Source organism: Theobroma cacao, chromosome 6, assembly GCF_000208745.1.
Source record: "Theobroma cacao cultivar B97-61/B2 chromosome 6, Criollo_cocoa_genome_V2, whole genome shotgun sequence".
NCBI lineage: Eukaryota > Viridiplantae > Streptophyta > Magnoliopsida > Malvales > Malvaceae > Theobroma > Theobroma cacao.
The window spans coordinates 15,964,848-15,991,457 of record NC_030855.1 but is presented as its reverse complement, the minus strand read 5'-3'; the positions used below and the strand labels follow the sequence as shown (position 1 = coordinate 15,991,457).

At 32.2% G+C, this 26,610-nt stretch overlaps 2 protein-coding genes and 1 non-coding gene across 4 annotated transcripts; 1 reads left to right on the top strand and 2 right to left on the bottom strand.

The window, feature by feature from the left end:
- Positions 14,958-19,042, bottom strand: LOC108662492 (zinc finger BED domain-containing protein RICESLEEPER 1-like). Its single transcript, XM_018122997.1, has 5 exons — positions 18,987-19,042; positions 17,463-17,694; positions 15,599-15,772; positions 15,459-15,503; positions 14,958-15,313 (listed from the first exon to the last, which is right to left on the bottom strand). Exons 2-4 carry the CDS (start codon positions 17,680-17,682, stop codon positions 15,460-15,462), a joined length of 438 nt encoding a protein of 145 aa, XP_017978486.1. The 5' UTR covers positions 17,683-17,694; positions 18,987-19,042; the 3' UTR covers positions 14,958-15,313; position 15,459.
- TRNAS-AGA lies at positions 20,216-20,297 on the bottom strand. Its single transcript has one exon. It is a non-coding gene; the product is annotated as a tRNA-Ser (tRNA).
- Positions 20,402-24,962, top strand: LOC18595862 (DNA-repair protein XRCC1). 2 transcript variants are annotated; one of them, XM_007023980.2, is made up of 8 exons: positions 20,402-20,467; positions 20,721-20,954; positions 21,043-21,231; positions 21,716-21,827; positions 22,516-22,595; positions 22,718-22,828; positions 22,947-23,033; positions 24,379-24,962. In XM_007023980.2, exons 2-8 carry the CDS (start codon positions 20,790-20,792, stop codon positions 24,715-24,717), a joined length of 1,083 nt encoding a protein of 360 aa, XP_007024042.2. In that variant the 5' UTR covers positions 20,402-20,467; positions 20,721-20,789; the 3' UTR covers positions 24,718-24,962. The 2 variants fall into 2 exon arrangements, with proteins under 2 accessions (XP_007024042.2, XP_017978017.1); XM_018122528.1 differs by having other exon boundaries at positions 20,432-20,954.

The window sequence follows — 26,610 nt, the reverse complement described above, 5'->3', positions numbered from 1 at the left end:
AAAAATTATTTACGAATATTTCTATAAAAATTTATTTTATAAGAAAATAGAATATTTTATTTATTATTTTTGAATAGTGCTAGTTGTCAACAATTTGCTTTCAAATGAATGTTTTAGATACTTAATTTGTTTTTAAATCATTAAATATATATTTTCTGCTTACCTACTACATTTTTAGCAAGTTTTGAGATTTTTGACGAAAAATTACGAAAATACCCGTGTGAGCCAGAAAATAATATTTTATTGTTCTTATTTAAAAATGACTTATGATTTTTTTGAAATGCGAGATTTAATAACTGTTGCTCACCGGGGAGATGCGGAAGATGATGCTAAGCCTTGCGGGGTTTCAATCGGCATTTAGGGTGAAGAATGTCTGTCGAGGCCTCGCGGCGGTTGTCACGGGCCCGATGGAGAGTTCCAGGTCGTGACACTAAATCTGGAATATTACTGTTCCAAACATAATAGATGATAATTTTGATATTGCTTAATTATATCCTTGATTTGTAGTGCTATATTTTCAAGTATAATGTATGGTATCCTTAATCTGAGATTCTACAGTTTCAGTTACAATGCTTGATATTCTTAATATATAGTGATATCTACTTGATGTCCACTACTTAATTAATTATTTTTGATTTGTAGTGCTATGATTCCAAGCTAAATGCCTAATATCCTTGATACGAAGTTTTATGGTTCCAAGCCCAATATCAATTACTATATTATCAAATTATATTATTCCCATGAAATCATACTATATCGACCTAATTTGAACCAACAAATTTTATACATTGTCCAACCGCAATGTGTCGATATCACTCTAGTAAAAATTTATATAACAGTAAATTTTTGTTAAATTTTCATTTCACTATTAATTTAAACAAAAGAAAAAATAGAGAAGAAATGTATATTAGTAAACTGATAGAATCAAATATAAAAAAAATAAATTGTTAAAATTTTTTTAAAAGGTCAATGACAAAAAAAATACATAACTATTTATTATTACATCAATATTTCAATATACCCATAAATTAAAAATTACACCTTACTCTGTCAACCATTTTCCTTAAATTTATTTGCCCAAATACAATGTTTATACTTCTTTTTCTTTCTATTTCTACCTATTTTCTTGGTTTTTAATATGGCTTGATTTCAGTTTTCCATTGCTTTCATGATTTTACTTTCCTTTCACTGTTTTTTTTCTTTCGCTAATTTGTTTGTTTTAAACTCTCTTAATTACTATTCATTTAATTGTCAGTACCAATTGTTTGATAAAAGTTTTGTTAGAGATATTTCTTAAAATGTGTTAAATTGACGAAAACCTGAATGACATGTAAAACTTTATAAGAACAATTCTTTTGCTTTTTACGAGATTTTTATAGTAGCTTATGTCCATAAGAATTAGTAAGTCACACATCTTAATTATTTTGACAATATACTGCTTGTTTTTTACTTTTTTTATTTGAAAATTTATGTTCTTTTAATTTTTTGAGTGTTTATTGAAAGTCTACTAAATAGAATTTTTGTTGTAAGTTAATTAAGAGGATTTAGTAATTCCTACTCTTAGTGAGGTGACATAAATATGAGCATAATTAAGGCACCAAAGAGAGCAAAAAGATGAGGTAGTAGACATTGCATAATAGTCTAGCATTTATAAGGTTTAAGTACGTTATCAAATAATCAGATTTGAGTTAAAGTATTTTAAAAATAATATGTATCCTACCAGAGGACATCCCTATTACTAAAGTCTCGTTTCGTATTACAGAAGTTAAGCACTTTGTAGGGAATTTAATTAGATATAATAACCTTATCACATTTGATATGATACTAGAATGGGAGGGTACTTTACCACATCTGCTTGAGGGAAAGTGACCTTTCCATGGAAGAGGGAAAGTCAAGAAAATGGGTTGGACAAGTACACCCCTCTCAAGTTAAAAATCCTCTCTTCTTCAATAACTCCCAATTAAGAAAAATTTTGCTATCAGCGTTTCAAAAAGCAAAGATCATTTTGGATAATATTTTTTATTATTAGTATGATAATTCTAGGTATTATTATAAAAATTATTATTATTTAATATTTATAAGTATTATTATAAAAATAAATGTTCAGTAATTTTATATATTTTTAATATTTAAATAATTAATATTCAAATATTATGTTAATATTAAAATATTTATAAGCATTGTTATAAAAATAAATATTTAGTAATTTCATATATTTTGAGATGGGAGCCTTTTCGTTCTTCAAGAGGGTTTTCTTCATGGTGCTTTGGCAAGCCTTTTATGGTTTTTGGATCTTTGAGCTGCTTTCTTTTCTTGGTGATTGATGGATCATTCAAGTTTTTGGTTTTTGTTTGTGATGATTCGATGGCCTTTGTTTTTTAAGAATGTGTTTGTATTTGGGAATTCATGACTTCTTATTTCCTTAGCTCTATTACTGGTCTTTGTTGGGGTGATCTTAGTTGCCTTTGTCTCCTAATGACTGTTGATGTTTTTGGTTTGGATCTGCCAAGGTTTCGTGACCTTCTTTGCTGCTGTGCTAGAACTATGGCTATTATAATCAGCACAACTAGGGGATCTTCTACCACGCTTGTGCTTCACCTTTTATAAAAAAGTTATTTTGGTTAGGGAGAGAGAACATGTTGCAATGAGTGAATCGGAATACGTTAGAGGTGGCAAAGAGGAAGACTAGAGTAGTCCTTGAAGCGTGAGTGCGTTGGGTGACAAGTGGTGAGGGATGAGAAAAGGTGGAAGAAGTGGCGAATTAAGGCGAATGGGAAAAGCTAAACAAAAGACTGTTTAGAGGAGTCTAAAAAAAGCTTTCAAGATAATCTCTGCTAGGTGTCTAATGATTTCTGCTCGCCTTCCAACCTCTAAGGCCCTTGTATTTATATTGAACAAAGGCACTTTCTTAGAAGTAGTTAGAAAGCATGTTCAATCATGGGAGAACATGCTTGTCATGGAAAAGCAGTTAAAGAACGGTTTAGGAGATATTAAAAGAATGACCATGTAGTTGGATAGTGGGTGTAAGTTTTTGGCAATGGAGTAGTGACACTTGATAGTGCATCACGTGTGTTCTTAAGAACCAAAGAAAGGTCAAGGGGTAAAGCACATGTACTTCAAGGAAAGGTTAAAAGGAAGCCCTCTTAACTATCTCCATATTTGAACCACCATGCCAAGCCTAGAACATCTTAAATATAAAGGTAACTCATGAACTCTGCCACTTGTTCTGAATTACTTTCACTTCCCCGTACAAATAGTTGTTCCATGCTTGTTTCTGGGTATTTTTATGCTTGTAATGCTCCTGAACGCTTCCGTGCATGGAACTCCCCTGGGCGTTTCCACACTTGGAACACCCATGGGCGCTTTTAGGCTTCGAATGCCCCTTGGGTGCTTTTACACTTGAAACACCCCTAAGCGCTTCCGCTCTTGAAATGCCCTTAGGCACTTCCGTGCTTGGAACACCCTTGGGATTTCTGTGCTTGGAACACCTCTAGACGTTTTTTTGCTTAGAACACCTTAGACGCTTCCATGCTTAAAACGCCTCTGGGCACTTTTACACTTGGAACACCCTTGGGCGCTTCTGTGCTTGGAACACCCTTGATGTAATTTTTCTGTAAATAGTACTTCAAAAAGAATAGTTAACCAAAATTGGGTATTTACATTTTGCCCTATACATAAAAATTCTTATAAGGAGTTTTATGCATAAAATAAGGAGATGCATATTAGAATAAAACATGGCAATGTTTATATAAAAATAAATAAATAAATAAATGAAAAATAGTTTGCAAATTTATATATTTATTATTTTACTTTTATTTTTTTCTTATTTATTTTTTATATTTATTATTTTTATTTATTCTTTTTTTTTGTTATCGTTATGCATTACACACTTGCTAATGTCCCTGAGCACCTCCACGCTAGGAACGCCTCTAAGTGCTTCCACGTTAGGAATGCCCTTAGGCATTTCCATGCTAAGAACTCCCTTTGGCACTTCCCTGTTAGGAACACTCCTGGGCGCTTTCTCGCTAGGAATACCTTTGCTTGCTTCTCTGCTAGGAATGCCCTTGATGTAATTTTTCTATAACTCCCTACTTAAATATAATAGTTAGTTAAAATTGAGTATTACATATTCTTCCATACAAATTATTACCTAAAATTGTGTTTTATTTAGCTTTATATACTTATCTTTTATAAGCTCGTACAACAGTGATAATGCAAAATTCAACGCTATATACGATGGAGTAAAACTTACAAGCAATTCAAGTAATCTCCTAACCACCAATTTTATTTGTGAAGTAGACTTAATGTACTCTTATATTCATAATGCTCATCTCTCATATGATTTATATCAAAAAGCGAGAAACTTAACTTGTTTTATTTCCTAAAATTAATTACAAAGCAACTTGAAAACTATCAAATTAGAGTTTTCAGAGTTCTGTGGAAACCCTATTACTCAACATAAATAATTCACTTAGACATTTCAACAAACACATGGAACGTTATTATAAAGTTCAAAAATGGATCAATACAGACCATAAACTCAACCTCAAATCCAAAACCTAGTTTACAAAATCTATACTTAACAACAAGTGCTATCTTTACGTTGAATGATTAAATATCATGAATGGAATTTAAGAGCTCCAGTATTGTGGTTTTTTGACAAAAGGTTGTCTTTGAACGAAGTGTCATAATTTTGCCAGCTTAACAATTACTCAACTGGAATGTTTCTTTCTTTTTGTTTTTCATGTGTATCTGAGACTAGCTAATTAAATCTTATACTTAATTATGAAATAAGTAGAGGCATATGAGGAAATGCAATTAGAGGTAGAAAAGAATTTGATAAGAAAATTTAAAGAATTTGATAAGAAAATTTAAAGAATTAGATTTTTACCAGGAAAATAATTCCTGAAGTCTATAAATATGAGAGAATAGTTATGCAGAAATTTACAATCAATTTTCAAAGTCTTTTCCTAATTCCCAAAGGCTTTTCCCTAAAATTTTGAACAAGTAAGTTTTCTTTACATCAATATTGTGTTTGTTTCTTCTTTTTTTTTTTTGTTATTATTATTATTTAATTTAATTTATTGTAACGTAGCTTTCAAGGGAAGAAAGAAAAAAAGACAAGAAAAAGAAAAAAAAGAAAATTATTGTTGCTAGATAGCTTTCCCGAGAGATTTTTTTTTTTTATGTTCAGGGATGCTTCTACATTTGGAATAGCTTTGAGCATTTTTTGCTTGGAACGCCCGAAACACTTAAAGTAGTTTCCCCCTTGCAAGAAAATTTTATTATTGAAAATAAAAATTTCATGCATATTTGTAATATTGAAATTAATGACAAACCTTGAGGTTTAAGGCTTCCATGGATTTCCCTAGAGGGATTAGTTTTGCAGAAACTCACAATTAACTTCTAAGGCTTTCTCCAAAATTTCTTCGAACAAGTGAGTTCTATTTAAATAATTTTATTTAGTGTGTTCTTGTTGTTTCTAGTAGGAAAAGAGAAAAAAAATTTGTTGTTAATTTTTTTATTACTACTTTTACCTCCCATGGCACAACACATACAAGAGAGTGCTAATTTTTTTTTTATCCATGGTCAAACTACTCAATATAATATATATATATATATACAGCATGACAATGTCTAAACCACAAATAAAAAACCAATCACTCTCCTTCCTTATCTTAGGGGGACTATCGACTAACCTTTTATTGCTCTACCCATCTTTTAATAGCGAAATCCTCTTCATTTTCAATTACAAGTTTTCAATTGTTTTTTTATCCTAATTAAGGGCTACTATAATCTACAAAAATTCATTACACAGCTTACTTTTACTTCTTTAAGAAAACAAAAGTCATTAATATTATAATTCAAATGCAGTTGAACTTATATTTGTCACACTTGAATCGTAATAATTTTAATTTTTTTTTTGTTCCTTTGATTTCTTTGAAGGGATATATGATAACGTCAATACTCGTCATGATAGCCTCAAACTAAGAGCATGCCTTCTAATTTTCCTTCCCCCTTACTTAATATCCCATAAATCAAAATTTTTCATAAATACAAGATTCAATCTCAGGTTCTTACTATAAGAACTTCATCAACCAAAATTAGTTAACATTTGGCATGATGCTTACAATTGATTGATCCAAATGAAAGAATAGTGTATAGACGGTATGACTATATATAAATAAAACCTTAATAATGGTTGGAAAAGCTTTAATGGTTGGTGCTCTCATGGAAATAATAAAGTAGAAAAGTTTGCTGCACAATGAGGGTTTTCTTTTATAATTTAACACATATTTAACTTGTTATTTTTTTATTATTATTATTATTATTTTAATATAGAAAGAGTCTCTATTTATTTATTGTTGCTTGCTTCTCCTTGAGAGGATTTGTTTTTTTTTTTTCGTTTAGTGATTTATATACATATATCTTTATTTGTTTTGTTTGGAAAAAAGATAAGACTAATCAAACAAATATAAGGCAAAGATAAAAAATAATAAATAAACATGGGATATTAATGCATAAGTAAGGAATGATAATGTGTGAATACTTATCTGATTGTCTTTATCGTTTGTGCTTGTTGGAATCTTGTTGCCTTATCCTATGGTCAAGACTCGTTTTACCCTAAAAGTTCACTATGGTGAGCCTGGTAGGGTTGCTCTGAGAAAAAAAAGGAAGACTATTGCTGCAACCTCTCTTTATAAGAAAATGTGAGTAGGGAGAACTAGTGAACTACCTCCTATGTCAGAAAATTGGGATGATGGTGTCATTAGGAAAGGAGGAGAAGATTGCTTTTGGGAAGCAGTGCATGCAGAATAGGTAGATAGGCATCCATATGCATCTGTTGGCTATCATTGGGATCGTATTTGTAATGAAGCCGCTTCAGATAGAATGTGTTCCATCCCAGGAGCGTCAGTGTTGAAGTTTATATTTGAACATGGTGTATTCCCTCTTTCAGTCATTAAATTTGGATTTAACTCACTATGGGTCTAAGGTTGGGATGAATGGGTAAAGAAAGTTTTGAAGAATTCCACTTATGCGACTACTCTCAACAATGCTAGAGTCTTTGACGCTGTAAAAGTCACCATGAAACTTCATATTCGTAAGGAATTTAGAATTGAAGTATGGCGCGCTATTCTTGCAAGGTGGAGTACCTTTCCACATACCATGGTTACTACTTGGGGAGAATTTACTCTTACCCTTGAAGATGTATGTATTCTTTTAGAACTCATTTGCATTGGTAGAGAGGACCTTCATTTCGTTATACTTTCAAAAGAGGAAAAGAGTGTCAAGGAATTCTTCATCGACTTATTTAAGAGTCAAGTTAAGGCTTATAAAGTGGCACGCTTCTCCAACTAGGTAAGGCTCTTTTATAAGAACTTTTAGTATTAAAGGTGAAAGTAGTCCTCCCAAGTATCCAGATCACATTCATGAATTAGTAGCTTTGTTGATCATGTGGTTGGCTCGATATGTTTTCCCAAGTTATCCAGATAATGGAATCTCTTCTTCAGTTATCCTTTATGCAATCAAAATTGCTAAGGGTATGGGCTTTCCTCTTGCTCCACTATATCCGGGATCCTTGTATAGGAGGTTAAACTTGTATCATTCTAAGGCTACTAAATCAATTGGTTTTTATAGAGTTTTGACTCATGTGGATGTATCTTTTATTCAAATGTGTTTATGGGAGAGATTCTGTTGTTGTGCCGCCACTTCTAACATGTATCAACCTTTTGTGTCTTATGTAAGTACAGTTTTATGGGACAATTATAGAGCTTGGGCATGGTGTGACCAAATTTCCAAAGACAACATTCTTAAGGTGTTAGACGAGGCAAATCAATTTACTGTAAGCCCTTATGTGAGATCAAACCATGGTTTTGGTAGTCCAACTATTTATTATGGTAAATGACCATTTGAGATTGGAAAACTAAGCTCATGTGGATTGAACTTCTTAGTGTGGATTCATTCTTCTTAATTGCCTTCCATGATTGACGACTAGTTTTGGTGCTGATAGGGATACATTATCTATCGAAGTATATTCTCTTTACAAAGTGGTGTGCCAATTTGGATATGATCAGCCAGCTCCACCTAGACCCTCTTTTCTTGAAAACTTCTCCTCTTGCACTTCTATATTCCTTATTGGCATGCTTAATCATACTATGGAGAAATTCAAAAACTGTGTTGTCCCAACCTTTGACAGAATAGGTGCCTATACCAATGGTTGGTATGCTTATTGGGGAGATTGTTTTCAAGGATGGACCTCATTTGTCGTACCCGATCTTAAGGTGCAATTGCATGTTTCTTCCATCAGTAATAATGACGTGTCACTTCCCTTAATTCGCTTTAAGAGGAACAAAACCTTTTGTCAGGTAAGCTTTTTTCTTACTCTCTTTATCTCCCTTTTCATTTCATTCTCACCTAGATATTTAAACTTTTTTTTTTTTAGAAAGAGTTAATTCCAAGTGTAGAAGTGGAAGGACAAGGTATCTAAGAGTTTGAAAATGAAGAAGAATCATGTGACCACATGAATAATCATGAGTCTAGTGATGAGTCAATTAAGGAGAGGCCTTCCCAAACATGGACATTTGAGTTTGGGAGGATAAGTAGAGGGTAATGCTATACAAGGAGGTCTGATAGATATGACCAATTTCCTACCTTCTACTATACAACATGTTAGTGAAGATGAGGTGCTACGAGAGTTAGTGATGATGATGTGGATGCTGCTATTGGAGTTGGTGGTGATGATGTGGATATTGCTATTGGGGTTGGTAATGATGATGTGAATGCCATTAACGAAACTGATCAGAGCGCTCTTGAGTTTGGCTTTGGAACGCTTCAACATAACAACGTAAATATCATTGCTAGGGGAACCTTTGGAGTTACTCGAAGTATTCAGAACAACTTTGGAATCGATGCTACTCTTGGTGTTACTCATAACATCTCTTCTTTCGAAGGTGTCTCGAATGTTACTCGTGATGCTTATTCTCTTGAGGTATTCTGAATGCTACTTGAAATGGTTCTTCTTCTGTGGGTGTTTCGAATTCTACTCACAATTCCTCATTTTCTCTCAAAGGTATTTAGAATAACTTAAACATTATTTATTTAAATATTGTTATGCCTCCTTCTTATTACTCACTGTATGCCACCTTTTTTTTTCAGCGGTAGAACGTAAAGATGATGCTTCCAATACTTATTTTGAAGACTTTCATGGCATTCTAGTCATGTTGTAACATTTGCAGCTTTTGGAGCATGTTTATAAAGTAAAAGGTGAATTTTGGCATTTTAAACACAAATTTCTAAATAAAGGCATTATGGATAGCTTGAGTACTGCTTTAGAGATTGCTTCCTCCCCATGGGCAAACATTTTTCTCGAAGAATTACAGAAGATGGTGGGTCTTATGGAAGATGTCCTCCTTTCTAGTTGTCATATTAAAAGCCTTGACGCTTGCATGGCTAAGGCCAAAGGATACATTACGATAAAAGTTGACAAACCTAACACAAACTGCACGTTTGGTATGGAGAATAGCTATGATATTCTCCCTCTATTCCCAGCCATTTGCTGTACCCTTGTTTGGTTTAAAAGTGTAACAAGGAATAGGAATTCTGCAATAACATCTATTCCTTAAAATGGGTTAAAAGTCTTCTTTAACTATACTTGATTCTCCCCCTGGTATTATTTATTCCATGATACATGGAATAGCTGTGAAATTTGTAATGACTAAAATACCCTTATTAGATTTACAAAATTATAACTTGATTTATATAAAATAAACTTTTTCTCTCTCTTCCTCCTTTCCCTCTTTCTCTAAGTCGCTCTTCCACGGTTTGGGTTTTGCCAGTAGCACCGCCTCTCTCATCCAACTTTCCAGCTACATTACTCTCTTCCATAGTCTAGGTGTTTCCTTATTGTGCTCTTGTTTTTTGTTGAAGGTGGAAATAACCCAATGTTGAATTATTTTGAAAATGCTTTGATTTGCTTTTATCTTACTTGTGTTTTTCTAGATATTTTGTTTGTGGGTGGAGTTTGTTCTCCTTTATTTCTTTGATTGTTAATGCTGTGATTATGCATGTTGGCTGTGATTTGGGTTTGTTGTGAAAATATTTTGGGTTTGCTGTGATTATGCTTAGTTTGTTACATCCTAATTATTTTAGGTTTCAAGTTTAGGAACACTGATCTGGGTTCGAACTTTCCCTTCCAAATATGTGTAAACTCAGGAAGTTTATAAAAATATAATTCATGTTTCTTTCAGCTAATAAATCCCCCCTCACACGGCTTTGCCAAAAAAAATAAAAATAAAAATAAAAACCCAACATCAAAATCCAAGAAAAATCAAATTCACGCAATAAATAATTACAACTTAAAAATAAAAAATTTTTGATTGTTTAATTAAAAATCAAAGAGCACTAGCCCCCGCTCTCTTTTTTTCTCTCTTCTCTTTGTTGTCAGTTTTTATTTTAATAACTATAGTTTCCCTTTCCCCAATCACATTCTTGTATATCTAATCAAGTCAAAAACTACAAATATTTCTTGAACCATTTGATCAGGAAACCCACGAAAAAAGAAAACCCATTTGTTAATTAAATTCTAATTGACTTTTTATCAATTTGTTTATTTCACTTTTGTTTTGATATTAAAAGCCTAAAAAATAACATCATGTTACCGTGCTTCCAAAGATTTTACTTCTTACATCAAATCAATAGTAACTTGATCCTTCCTAGCAAGTAGGACATTGCTTGCTGTGGCTCCACAAATAACTATTAATGATTTAACACGTATAGCTTTACAAGTAGGCATTTTTTCCTGATGAAAAGAAAGGCCATTGATTGGCTTGAAAGTCATAATTGCCCCACTTCTTTTGACCATTTCTGTTGACAACATATCAACGTAATTCAGGACAATAATTCCAAATCTGTAAATGTTGTGTTTTGAGGACAAATGGTTAAACTTTACTAGAAGAATACATTTCAATTTTATTCTACTAACATTAATATTCGCAGATATTATTATAAAAAATATATAATAAATTTCTTTCTCTTGAGTATCACATGGCACCTAATTAAAATCAAGACTTCTCCTTGTGATGTTTTTTCAGTAACTTAGGTAAAGCAATTAGTCAGTTACAAAGAGAAATAAGAATATGTGAAGGATACTATAGCCTATTTATGCTTTCTAATTATGTGCTTATGGGGCTTAAATGTGCTCTTGAGGTCACCTACTTTTTATATGCCATATGGCTTTAATATTTTTTGTACATAATAAAATAGATTAGAATATTTATTTTTTGCAATCATGGTTCGTTTGTATTTAAGAAGAGATGCTGAACGACGAAAAAAGCTACTAGCTATGTTTAAATTTTATATGGAGATTTGTCATGCTATTAGTTCATTCTTAACTTTATTGTCGGCAGCATCGACTTTATGTACTTATAGGTCAAGAGTAAGATCTTATGCATTAGATTTTGTTGCAAATCGAGAGTATGTGAGGCGACTTGTGTATGATAATGATATTTCATGTATTTCACAAATTAGGATGAATAGAGAAGCCTTTTTTAAATTATGTGAAATGTTAGAAAGTATGAGAGGGTTGAAGTCAACAAAGAACATGCTTGTAGATGAGCAAGTAGCAATATTCTTACATATTATTGCTCATCATGTTAAGAATCGAGTAATTAGTTTAAATTTTAAAAGGTCGGGTGAGACAATTAGTCGGCACTTTCACAATGTTTTAAATGCAGTGCTGAAATTGCAAGAACATTTGTTTAAAAAACCTGAGCCCATTCCAACAAACTCAACAGACAAAATTATCCCTAATGAAATTGACCCATTTATTTGGCTCCGCGTCTCAACCCGAAACTTATTAACGGGTCAAGTATGTTTAGGTCTGTGCCTCAAACTGACTCATATTTTTTGAGCTTTCCTCACCTGACTATTCATCTCTGGAGTATTCCTTACCAGAAAGAAAAACGTTTAAGCATTTTGAGTATTTTGGAGTAGTTTTTAATACACGAAGAAAACCTGTGAACGTTTTGAGCATTTTTAAGCATTTCAGAGTGATTTTTGATATATGAAGAAAAACTTTTGAACATTTTGAGCATTCATATTCGTTAATTATGTTGTTAAATGGAATATGGTGTATCATTTGAAGTTGTTGATCTTGTTAAATGGAATTCAGTAGTTTTTGTGATTTTTGAGAATTACATGACTAGTTTTTAGGCATTGCATGACTAACTTTGGACATTGTATGACTGACTTTAGGCATTGCTTAACTAGTTTTTGATAAGGCATTGTGTGACTAGTTTCTGATAAGGCATTACGTGACTGACTTTAGGCATTGCGTGATTAGTTTCTGATAAGGCATTACGTGACTAATTGATAGGCATTGCGTGACTGACTTTGGGCAATGCGTGACTAGTTTTTGATAAGGCATTGCGTGACTAGTTTCTGATAAGGCATTGCGTAACTAGTTGATAGGCATTGCGTCATTAGTAAGGCATTGCGTGACTAGTTAGTAAAGCATTGTGTGACTTAGGCATTACTTAAAAATCAGTCACGCAATTCCTAAAAATCAGTCACACAATGCCTAAAACCAATCACGTAATGCCTAAAAACTAGTCACGCAGTGATTAAGTTACATAATGCCTAAAAACCAGTCTCGCAATACTTAAAAACCAATCTAATCAATTTCAATTCTTTAACTTTGGGATTCTATGAATAAACCAATAAACTCAAGAACCTAAAACACGTATTTTTTTTTTGCTAAGCCATGAAATTTTGAATTTCATAGAAGATAGGTTACAAAACTCCATAAGCCTTAAAAGCAAGACAAAATAAATCCCTATTGGGAGGGCCTTGCTCACTCTCCTTATGCAAAAAGAAAATATACTCTCTTTACAAAATATTCCTTGAACAATTTCAATTCAAAATCCCATAAAAAAAATCAAAATCTCCAGCAAACATGCATAACAATCATTCCAATCCCAAACACAACAAAACCGTGAACCATCATAAAACCGATCAAACATACTTCAGTTACTTCTTTTCCCTGAGCCCATCATCTTAACCAATCTAATCCAACTCATCAACACAGGCATCTCCATCACAGCACACGCTTCGAAACAAGTCATCACCATAAAGCATCCAATTACCAAATTTATCATGCTACTTGCAATTACCATAGAAGAGTAAAATCGTTGTTCATCATCCTTGAGAACCCCAAAATCCACTATCTAAACAAATAAAATAAAATAAGAAAGAACTTGATGTTATCTTTGAATGGCGAGATAGACAGTATTTGATCAGAGAGATAAATCGAGATTTAATTTTAAATTTTTTGTCTGGATGGCGGGATAGAGAAAATTGAAACCATTTTAACATATCTGAAATTGTTTAAAGGGTATTATTGTCAAGTCATGTCAAAAATTGACTAAAAATAATTAAAATTATAAAAGTTGATATTTTTGAATTGAGCTTATGAGGAAGATTATTTCTCACAATTTTCTCTATTATTTATTGCTTTCCATGCTAATATGCACTAATTATGTTTGTAAATTGTCATTTTCTTCCCAGAGATTGAATGCTTATCTATGTTGAAAGACACGTTATTTCTCTCTTTGGCATTTATGTTTCCTCAGCACCACATGCTTGGTTTAAAGAAATGATTCTTTTTTTTAAAAGGTAACATGAATTTTTATTTAATATATCAAAAGACATAATTTACATTTTTTGTTAGGAAAAAATTGAAGCCCATCATTCTAATTTCAAAAATATGATTTTCTATTTAATATATCAAAAACATGATTTTCTACTTCTTAATGTTTTTTCATTTTTTTCCCAAATATTTATTCTCCAATATTTTGTCTATGGAATATTTTGAAAATGATTCATAATATGTGAAGAATTTACTAAAAATAAACATCTATACACAAAATTTAATTGATTATGATGGATAAAATATAATATAATTATATTATATTTTAGGATAATTATCCATTTATAAAAATATGAGTAAATTATAATTATTTTTAGCAATTGGGATAAAATATAATTATGATGGATAATTGTCTTTTGGGATAAATATGTATTTAAATTATAATAAGGATAATTTTATTTTTTTATGAAAATAAATGTTAATATGATCAAGGTTATTTTTATCTTTTTATCATTTTTTCCTTTCTTATTCTAATCTTATTTCTACCAACCAAACACTGCAATAAGTAATAATAATAATTCCTGCTCTATTCCATTCACTATACCAAACAAAGTAATAACTATTCTATTATATTCCTACTTTATTCTATTCTCACAAAATAATTATTCTATTCTATTTTTGTCTATTCTGCGAACCAAACATGCCCAAATGTTGAGATAAAAGAGCTTGACGCAAGGAAGATGGAGTTACAAGGAAGATTAGATAGCCTTTCTAGTCTTGAGAATGATAAATCCTCGTGCCTTCTAAACTTTATACTTAATTAGCTTTTCCTTGTTCTTCTTTTTTTGATATTGTAAACTTGTTTTCCGAAGTAAACATTTAATTTGCTTTCTTTATGGTTTTATTGAGCTGTTGGTTTTGGTTTGTGTATATGCATAAGAGATACTTCTAGGGCTGTGCAAACGGGTAGTTCGGTTAATTCAGTTATTGGATATCCAGTAACCGAACTCCTATATAAAACTAACCGAAATCGAATCGAAGTAAATAACTAACCGAACTAATCGAAACCGAACTAACTCGGTTAGTTCAGTTCGGTTATCAAAAATCGAACTTAATAATTTTTTTCCTTGTTATTAGGTTTTTTTTTTTTGAAAGGCAATAAAAATTCCATTTCATTTCCTTTCATTAGTAACCTGTACATTTGCAAAAGAAGGCAAAACAAAATAATTGCCCGTACAAAAGGAAGGGCAGCATAACCTCCTCAGTCCAATGCCCAAAAAATTCCTACAACTCCCTTGTACATATTCAAGAAACAAAGCAAGAAATATCCCACAGCAGCACAACTATCACCAAAAATCAAGGAAAGATGTTGTACTTTTACAACAATTTAGATATGCAAAAAGAAAAAGGACCTGCATCATTTCGATCCTTATAAATTTCAACATCGTAGAAAAGCAAAAGATCCAATAGCAGCAAGAACATCCAAAACTAACAAAATCCATAAATTATTTTTCGAAGTGGACAGATTCAGCTAGATAAAAACAACAACAAATAGTCTTCAACAACAACAGAGGGGGATTCAGATGGAAGGAAAGATGCAGGAAACAAGGGTGGTGCAACAAAGGGAAGTGCAATGGCAGGTGCTTGGGTTGGATTTTCAGCAGTAGCCTAAAACATAAAATTCAAGAATAAAGACTATCAATAAAGACTGTCAATAAAGGCTAAACTTTTTCAAGAATAAGATAATATAAAATTGTTAATTTGATAAATATTTAGGAGTATATTTATCAAGTACTAAACCTTACTTGATTACCTTAAAGATTATCAAGTACATTGTCCACTGTGATCTTTGACAACTCTACAATACATAAACAAGAAAGTAAGAAATAAAGCAATAACATATTAATAATTGAAACAACAAAAATGAAATGATGATATAAATAAAATACTTACCTTCATCAACTTTCTCAAGCTTTGCCAAATCATTCACAATGTCATGAAGATAATAGGAAGGTCCACGTAGCCAATCTTGAGCACAAATAAGAGCTTGCACTATCTTAGGCATTAAAGAACTCCTATATGCATCAAGCACACGACCACCGGTGCTAAAAGCTAATTCCGAAGCAACTGTGGATGGAAGAATCGCTAATACATCACGAGTTAGTAGGGCAAGAGTAAGATACCTATGACTATTGAGTTTCCACCAAATGAGAACATCAAAGTCATCACTATTGGTTGCATCAAGCTCATTTAAACTCAAATACTTCTCCAATTCCGAATTATCCTCTTCCCTACCAATTGCAATCTTATATCTCTTAAATTCATTCAGAAGAGCAACACTAGCACTAGAGTCAACATCATCATCAAATTCAGAAATTTGGCTTACTTGGGATTGGCTACTATCACCAACTTTCTCAAGAGGAGGTTGTACATTTTTTTGGTTTTCAACAAGTAACTCTTCCATTGTTTTCTTCAAACTCACACAAATCGATGAAGCCTGCTCATTCGAATACATTTTCCTTAAACAAAACTCCACAAATACAAGTTTCTTCCTCGGATCAAGAACAGAGGCAACATAAAGCAACTTATTCATTTTTCCTATATTTTCCCAATACTTATCAAATTTCTCTTTCATTTTCTTTGCCATTGTTTGCAACTCAACATCAGGATGCTTTTGTCTATCTCTCAAAATGCAATAAATACCACAAATATCATCAAGAAAAGTATTAATAGTGGCATAAGAAGTACCTGAAATGTTTCAAGAAAAGATTCAACCTCCTAACATTTTTCTAATCCTCATGTTCAGGTATCCAATCTCCCATCAACAAATCAGTTCTATATTGAGAATCAGCTTCCTCAAATAAATTAAAGGCTTCTTCAAACTTTTGAGCTGTTTCTAACATCAAGTAAGTGAAATTCCATCGAGTACTAACATTCAAACACAACAAATTTTTTGATTGAATATTTGTAGACTCAACACATTCTTTGAACTTTGCTAACCTAGCAGGTGACTGTCTCACGTATCTAACTGCCCCTCTAATACAAGCAATTGAATCATTCATTTCTTTCAATCCATCAGTGACTATGAGATTAATGATATGTGCAATGCATCTCATATGTAGAAATTTGCTTTCTAAAAAGTTATTTCCTGCTAAGTTCAATTTTTTCTTCATATATGTTATTGCAACATCATTGGAACTAACATTATCAACAGTATTAGTGAAAACCTTACTAATCCCCCAATCACGCAAACATCTATCAATTATTTTCCTGATGGCCTCACCTTTGTGACTATAAATGGGACAAAAGTTTGAAATTCTTTTGTGTAATTTCCAATCATTGTCTATAAAGTGAGCCGTAAGACACATATAATTCTTTCTTTGAATTGATGTCCATTTGTTAGTGGTCAGAGAAATTCTAAAAGAAGATGTTCTCAATATATGCTTGAAATAGTTCTTTCCATCAACCAAAAGGTTAAAGCAATCTCTAGCAACAGTCCATCGTGATGGCATAATAAATCTAGGACATGAAGTTGCCACGAATTCCTTAAATCCTTCCCCTTCTACAAATCTGAAAGGTAACTCATCTCTTATGATCATCTTAGCTAGAGACTTTCTAATGGCTTCTTGACTAAATTTCCAAGTTTCTATTGACCCATCCATCGATTGAAAAGCTAATTCAGTTTGAGTAGAATCATTAGCAGAACTAGGAAACTTTTTGCAAGAATTCATGTGATTCTTCAATGAAGTTGTGCCATTATATTTAGTATTAGTAGAAAGTACTTTATCACAATAATTACATCTAGCTTTTTGTTCACCTTGATTATTAACGAATCTGGTGAAGTGTTTCCAAACTTCAGACCTCGGTGAAAGTGCTTTCCGTTTCTTAGGATTGACAGCGTCACTATCATTAGTGGAGATTATAGTTTGTTGTGTAGTTGGTGTTGGTGATGATGACGACATGCCAATAGGAGTAGGCTGCATAGCAGCATCACTAGGAGTAGGAGCTAAAGCTGGATTATCGCTTTCACTTGCCATTGAAATCTTCAACTTGTCACTCAAAAAGAATTAATTAATTAACAAATTTGTCACGATAACTTTCTGTTGGAAAAAATTAAATGCCAAAAAATTTATAAAAAGAAGATAGAAATAATGCAGATTGTCAATTATGTAAGTTCTACAAATGGAAATGGTTTTTTCTTTGCGGAGATTGCTCAAACTCAAAGGATATATTCGGTTGTTACTTTTACTAGTAACTGTTTGTTAATTGCTTTTTACTTCTTTAAAAGTTACTAAAAAGTAAAAGCATAATCATCATATACAATTAAAATGAGCAAATAGGTAAGGTAAAAATGTAAAACATGTAGAACATAATTGATCCATATTGTTTAAACTAGAATCATGCATTCTGTTTATTTACACATTTATTGCTTCTTTTTTTTTTTGTTTGCTTATAATAACAACCAAAATGAGCCTAAATTTTGGAAGAACAGCAATCTAGCCTTGAGTCTACTATGACTGTAGTCCAACTCTGATCTCATTGAAATCCAAGCTAAATATCGAAATATAAACAAAAATCAAATTTATTTTACCTCTTTAAATATGCTAAGAAAGCAAAAAAAAAAAAAAATGCGTTAAAGCTATCATTTGGACAGCATTAAGAAACATTTCCTGATATCTCAAGCATTAGACACTCAAAATTTGGATCCTTTCTTCCTTAAATTAGTTCATGATATCAAATTTATTAAGCGAGTTTGAACCCCCTCTAAATTAGGTCAAAAACCAATCATATGGTTGCATTTAAGTGACTTCACAATAGCCATTAAACTTTCCAGTATAACCACAAACTCTATATAGCTTCTACATTCTACAATAGCAATTTGTTTCTGGATAGCATTAAGAAACATTTCTTGAGAACCAAACGAAAGATCAATAAAGTAGAAACGGGCAAAGAAAACAAAGTGGATAACATGAAAATCCTGGAAAGAGGAAAAGGTTTAGGAAGAGAGAAGGAGCGACGACATTGAGAAGAAAAAGTAGAGATCTTTCGCTTGGGCTTAGCAGCGTCTTGAGGCAAGGAAGTGGAAGAGAGGAAGCGTGAAGAGTCGGAGATCGTAAGGCTAAATTTTTTAGGTAAAATTTCTATCCCAAAAATCTCCACTCTCCACACTCATAAATCAAGGACTAAATATGAACTTAAAATCTGAGTCTCTGTCCCTAATCTCGTTATCACGATAACCCGATAACCTTAATCTCTATTCAATTTTTTGAGAAAAAAATAGAAGCCCAAATTGTAGGGTAATCAACACGAAATTAACCATAAGAGAGTTGCTAGGGCTTACCAATCGAGACGGGGAAAAAACCACAAGAAAGATGAAAGTTGGCGATCGTTGGGCGACTAGGGTGTGTATGTGTGAGAGAGAGAGAGCCTCTAAAATTGTGTGGGAGACAGGGAGAGTGGTGAACTGGTGATGGGAGTCACGGTTCACGGGACGACGGAAACTAGAAAGGGGAAGTGGGGAACTGCCGAACTCTAATCTCATATTTTAGGTTTAGGAATTTTTTTAGGTAAAATCTCCAACATGCCCTTCGGTTAGTTTGGTTAGTTCGATTAAATATTTTTCTAATCGAAACTGAACCGAAGTAATTATACTAACTGAACTAACCTAACCGAATTAACCGAAAAACTGAACTAACTGAATTGATAAAATCAAACTTATTTCGATTCAGTTCGGTTGTTCGGTTCGGTTTCTATTTGCTCACCCTTAGATACTTCTCATGTGCCTTGTCGTTCCTTCATCTTGAGGCAAGCTTGACATAATCCTATTTTTTAGGGACTCATCGTTTCGTAGGATTTTTGTTTTTTATAAGTTGTTGAGCCCATGTAAAGTTTCTTCTTGCCAAGTCGGTTTCCATGCCAATAGAAGTCTTTGGCAAATTTAGCTAAAGATTAACAATGGCATACTAGATGTATGGTTAATAAAATTCATTTTTTAAAAAAATATTTTAAGAGATAAAATTTGAAAAATTAAAAGTTTACATTTAAAAATATAAATTTATTCAACTTTACATTTTCATATATAAAGGTGATTTTGTAAATTAACACTACATTTTAAGTAAAGTGTTGTCAAACCAAGAACTATAATATAATTTCTCAATAATTACATTCTCATGTATACTAAATGCTATAATATTATCTTATCAACAATTATATACTTAAAAATTATATTTCTAGCAAAATACCAAATGTCACCTAACTTCGTTTCATTGAATGGTGGAAAGGGACTGAAATCATAGCTTTAGTAAATCATTTTGCTATTTATATATTTGTTATATGTTAAAATGAAATAATTGTATTAAAACAAAAGTTTTTTTTTTGAAAATGAGAGATTTATACATTAAAAAATTTTTTAAACAAAGAAAAGGGTACTATTTCCCCTCCATTTTCATTCTATTTCATTCATTCCACCCAATCCAAACAAAAACAAAAGTGCTAGGATTAGACATATCTTTGTAAAAACCGAAAAAAAAAAAAAAGGGAAAAAACTTTTCTTATCAAAAAAAGAAAAAGCGTGAACGGCAGGATTCGAACCTGCGCGGGCAGAGCCCACATGATTTCTAGTCATGCCCGATAACCACTCCGGCACGTCCACTATGGCGAGTGAGACGCCACTTTTATTATGTTATAAACATATAATAAAATGGGCTGTTATCGAAATTCTGAGCCTTTTCCTCTTAAACTGAATATCACAGGCATAACCCAATTCTTAAAGCACGCTTCCCTAAGCACGCTTCCTTCTAGTTTCAAACGGAAGAAAAACTGGTCTTCTCTATTCTCTCTTTAAATTTTGTTTTCCAGCTTTAATTAGTAATTCGATTCAATGTCTTATTTTGGTTTAGCAAAACTGCCCAATCATCATATGAATTTGTAAAGTTTTTGTGATCATTGATTTCACATGTAATGCAAAGATAGTAATATTAATATAGTATAATTGTTTTTAGACGGCCATGTTTGGTAGTCATTTTAAGTGAAATTTTTCTCCAGTTGTTGCTGATTAATATGGAATCTGAAACAGCTTGCTTGCATGGTATCAAAAATTGAACAAAGACTATTATAGTTATCGAGGTGGTCTTTAAAGTTTAACATGTCTGATTCAAAGACAAGCCGAAGTGGTGGTGTTGGAAAGACCCAGACGCGAAATCTTCCATCATGGATGAGTTCAAGAGAGAATGAGAGTAAATCAAATAAGTCAAATGATGGTAATGGGCATGGTGAAGGTTCTAACAACACAAACTTTTCCAAACTTATGGTACTGAAAATTTATGAAGTGACTTTGATTTTCTTAGTTTCTATGATCAAGCAATGGAATTGTATTTGATTTGTTTGTCTCTGGGCAGGAAGGGGTGGTCTTTGTTTTGTCAGGATTTGTTAATCCAGAGCGCAGTACATTGCGGTCGCAGGCTTTGGCAATGGGAGCAGAATACCAGCCTGACTGGAATTCAAATTGCACTCTCTTGGTATGTGCATTTCAAAATACTCCAAAGTTCCGACAAGTTGAAGCAGATTGTGGAACAATTGTATCGAAGGTAATGTAAACTGCTGAGGTATAAATGAATTCTAGATCCATTGCACCACTCATGACTAAGTTGTTGTAGTCTCCTCTTTTTAGTTCAGCTATCCAATTTGCTATTTGATCAAATTTCAACATAAGGAGATTCTATGCTTTTGAGTTTTAACTATCATCTGGTTACTCCTATTTTGTCTTAAGATATTATGTGTTATCTGAGTTATAAAATTTGAGGCTGCTAACTATATGGGAATGGGAAACTTCATTCAATGCTGAAATCAGGTGAAAAGGATATGTTAGTGAATGAGCTCCTGTGGTCATTTCATTCACATTAGAGTAGATTGTTTCTGCTTATCGAAAAAAAGTAGCAGATTGTTTCTGTATTATCTGAGATTCTCCTCAAGCTATCATATGATACTTGTGTAGACTCTTGCCTGTTAATCTGATTACATCTACTTTGTTCAGCTTTTCAAAAAAAAAAAATCTACTTTGTTCTGCCTCAGGAATGGATATTAGAATGTTATGCGCAGAAAAAGCTTGTAGATATTGATCCTTACCTCATGCATGCTGGGAAACCTTGGCGTAGAAGCAATATTTCCCATGAGACTAGTGAAGGTAATGTAATTTGGGTACCTTCTTTTGTGCCCTTTTGAGTGAAGACTACTTATTAAATTATTATGTTAGAGAAGACATAAATGGAAGACCTCTTTGAGCCTTATCCCTTGTCCTAATCACCCAAGCCAAGGTTTTTGGGGCTTGTTTATTTTCACCCTTGTTTGAATCATTTGGGCTGCTGATCATCAAACATATCTTTATAAAACTTTAGTAGGTGAGTTTTTAACAACTTATGGTGAAAATTGATCTTTGAGAAGAATGAAGGAGATTTACTTTGCTTCAATGTGACCTGGTTTATCTTGGAACTTACTGAGTTAACTAATAGAACCACAGAGCTGTTGGCCCCTCCTCTTTCAGATTTGCAGTCTGGAGCTATGTTACAGCAGTGAGCCAAATTTTCACGACTTCTGTGTGCAAATGGCTTTATGAAAGATCAGAAAGAACATATCTTTATGACAAGCCCTGTGTGACTATAACCATGTAGTTTTTCCAGCTGTGATTAATCATTAGCAGCGGCTGAGATGAGTCAAAGGACATTCAGTTTTTAACTGAAAAATTTTGGTGCATTATTGAAGTCTAATTTGTTGTATTCATCTAACTGTAATTATTGTAGTGGTTTCGCTACTAGTATTTCCATTTTTCAGCTTGTCTAAGAAGTCTATGTTCTTAATTCAAAGAGTGCTTGCAGAACAACAAGGATCCTCATCCACAAAATCTTACAAGCAAGTTGAAAAATCACAATCAAAGAGAACTTCCAGTCCCTACAAGGTAGCCTTTGATTGTTAAAAATGATAGAATGGTTGCTCTTTCCTTTCTGTTCCATTATCCCATAGTTTAAAATACTAGGACTATATAGTTGCTATTTTTTACCAGTGGTGATTTATTTTCAGAATAAAGCTTCTCATCCTGCTAAAGAAAGCTTTCCTCCTCCTGAAGTGAAGAAGTGGGTTATTGATGATTTCATTGGAACGATTTCATGGCTAGAGAGTCAAGAGGAAAAGGCGAGTGGCATTTATTGCTTTCATTTTCAGCTGATATATTGGTGTATTTGGCCTCCTTGTCCATGTAGACTTCCAATATCTATTATACTAGCATGATATCTGCTTTCTCTTTTAACAGCCAGAACCACATGAGATAAAGCAAATAGCTGGTGCAGGGATCTTAACTTGTTTGCAAGATGCCATAGATTGTCTTGAACAAAAGCAGGTATGCTGTTCTCAGGAAAATGAGTTTAAGCTCCTGAAAAAATTTTCAGGATTATATGGTGAATATAATATAAACTAGATAATTCGCCTGGCCACCCTGAGGATTACAATTTTTTTTATTATGAAAATAGTAAATAGATTAATAAAATATCTAACTTTCAAAATATTTTCTATTTTTTTTACTTATTTGAAATCACAATCTTTTTGAAGAATAAAATCTAAAAAATTTTAAATAAATGAGTAAAAGAAAGTAAAATGTTTTACTCTTTTACACATCATTTATTTTCTCTTGTTCTCACTTTTTTTCTTGTTTTTTTTTTTCATTCAACACAGCATTTTCAACAAATTTTTTCAATTTATTATATTACAGTATAATATAGTTAATTTTAATTAAAGAAAAAAGTTTCGCATAAAATAGATAATAAAATTGTCCAACATCAAAATCTTAAGATAAAACATTTAAAAACTAAAATGATTAAAAGAAAAAAGAAAAGTAGGTGGGTTCAGAGCCGGCGCTCCCATGGAGCTCCCAACCCAACTAGTATTGTTTGTTATTGATGTCTCCCTTTACGAGGTACTTGTAGCACCATCCATATAAATATAAATTTGCCTGTTGCAGATTCATCTATAAAATATTCTCCCTCTTAATTATGATCATTTTATTTGAAAATTAGACAAAATGCCGCAAAGCATTCAACTTAGTCACAATTTATCTATGATGGAATAAATATAATTGTTGTTGCAGAAGTGTTATTCAAAGGGGAGGGTCAAGGGTGTTTACGTTCTCTTAGATCATTTGCCTTTTCTTAGCAACTCAGTATTCTACAAATGGTATCCTAGAAATTTTTCCCTCTTATTTTCAGCCGTTGGCGAGTGTTTCTTTATGATTTTCGGGCATTATTAGCAGTAATGAAGATTGAAGAATGATCATCAATCAGTAACCTCTTTTTGTTCCTTCAGCAGGAGCCTCTTGTAATAGACTATCTAAAGCAGTTCTGTGAATGAGGATTTATAACAGTGGTGTTTGTAAGGTCCATATTGTTTGTAACATTCGTCAGTAAAACGTAAAATTATTCAAAATGAATGTTGATAGCTGACAGTGCTTCCTGATAACTATCTTGGCATAAAGAAATTAATATACTTGGGGATCATTTTATTTAGTTATATTATGAAATTGTTGGTTTCTTTCATATTTTTTTTCTCTAGTTGCCTGTAGCTGGGACTATGATGCAGAATCTTGGTGCAAGACATGTTCATATTAGAAATCAAAAATTCTTATAACCATTATTTTTGTGGCTGTTACTGTCTTGCTCCTAACATAATTTACCATTTCATCTGTTGTTTAGGATGTGCGACAAATCACTGAGCAGTGGAGCTTTGTACCTCGTGTGGTCAAGGAGCTTGCCATGTTTGAGGGCAGTGAGCATGGTTCACTCACCAAGGAAGATCTTTTGAGGAAAGCCAAGGTCTGCAAACAAATATATGAGGATGAACTAACCAGGCTAGATGGTGATTCTTCATCAAAAAATAAGAAGCCAAAGACTGATGGAGGTGAAGAGGGTAAAAAGGGGGGAACCAAAGCTAGCTCCAGGGACGCAACAGGATATGACAGCGATGAAACAATTGAGATGACCGAGGAGGAGATAGACCTTGCTTACAAGAATTTTGCTTCTGAAACTTTGTAAATGAAGTTTTACGCCGGTGGGCTGGAAGTAACTGTATAATTTGTGTTATATGATAGCTTGTTGACTTGAAGCATACGCATTACAGGTTTAACAACGTTGGTCGGAGACAGGGTTCCCGGTGCTGTTCCTTTGAGCTTGCCATACTCTCATCTTTCCTTTTGGATGTTTGTCTCTTTCATAACTAACTCAGGCAATCACATTTTTTCACTATATATATTGTATTAGTTTGAAATTCGAGGCTGAAATCCCAACCACGTCCATGACCGGCCTTGAAATGCTTGAGGAAGAATTTCTTCGTAGCAGATGTATTTTAACTCTTTTACCCGTTTTTTAATGGATTTTTAACGCACAACTGAACTCCTTGGATGTTGCACGTTTAGAACCCGTGTGAGGCTCACTGGGCCCATATCAGGGAGCACCTCTTTTAGGTAAAAAGGGCTCCCCTGTAGCCCAAGTCCAATTTAAGAAGAACCTCTCAACCCCGACGAAGAAAAGTCAAATAAATATTTATATATATAACATTTATATAAAAATGACAAATTTTTTATAATTTTATATTTTCATTTATGATTTCAAATAATTTTTAATTTTATATTTTCTTCAAATATTTTTCTTAATTTTACCAGTATTGAAGAATTTATTGATTAACATTATAAAATTTAAATGATTTTTACTTCAAATTTTACACTTTAATAATATTTGTATGTATATATAATTATTATTAAAAAAATAAATAAAAATAAATATTCATGTGTATTACATGTTTTCATAGCGTGAAGATTCTTATACTCAATTGTTTGACATAAAGAAGAGCCTATTGATTGGTACTTAATTAGTTATGTGCTATTTTGTAGTCTTATTAAAATCAATTTTAGTTCCATATTCAATTTTATTTCCTTTACTTCTTTTCCATTGTATTGTTTTTCTATTTGTGATAATTATTTTACTTTATTTTCTTTGAAACAAATAAAAATTCTTTGATACTAAAATTTTTCAAAAACATTTTCTCTTTTAGAAATTCTTAAGAATCTCTTTTGACATCCTTGAGATTTCATCATTGAAAAATTTTTATTTATTTGAGTCTATATTTTCATCTATTTATTTAATTTATTTAATTATCTCTGTTATTAATATTTATGTAAATTCTTAGTATTAAAAATTTTCCAAAACCTCATACTCTTAAAAGATTTTCTCTCTTTTGGCATTTTGAGATATTATCAGTGGATTTGCATAGATTAAATAGATAGATTATGACATAAACACAATTATATTGGGTTTATTCGTAATTCACAAATATTTTAATTGCTTATTTATCATTATTATTAATTACAATTTATGTCTTCTACAATCCTAAAAGAACAAAAATATTTAAAGATTATTTAAATACTACATGACAAAAAACCTAAAATAATCTAAGATATAGAACAATAATGACATCGTAATAAAAGAAATTATCAAATTGTCATTTGGTTGATTAAAATATTAGAAGAAAACAATTAAATATCAAAAAGGAGAAAAAAGGAGACAAGAAGCCTATGTTAAGCTTAAAGGATCCAAAAGAAAACAAAACCCCAAATAGCATGTTTGGTTGGGGGAATGGCTAAGCCATTCCCTCTTTATTCCCAAGAAATTTTTGTTCCTTTGTTTGGTTGAAAAATGATCCAAGGAATAGCCATTCCTATGGAATGACTATTCTTCAAAATCTTTCAAAACCAAGGAATAGCTAATACCACCATCCCCCATAGTATTAGCTATTCCATAGTTGAGGAATAAATTCAAAAATTAATAAAGACAAAAATACTCCTTATAAGTTTGAAAATTTATAACTTTATTAGTATAAAATATTATTTTTCTCTCTCTCCTCTTTCTCTCACTTGATTCCACTTTAATAAA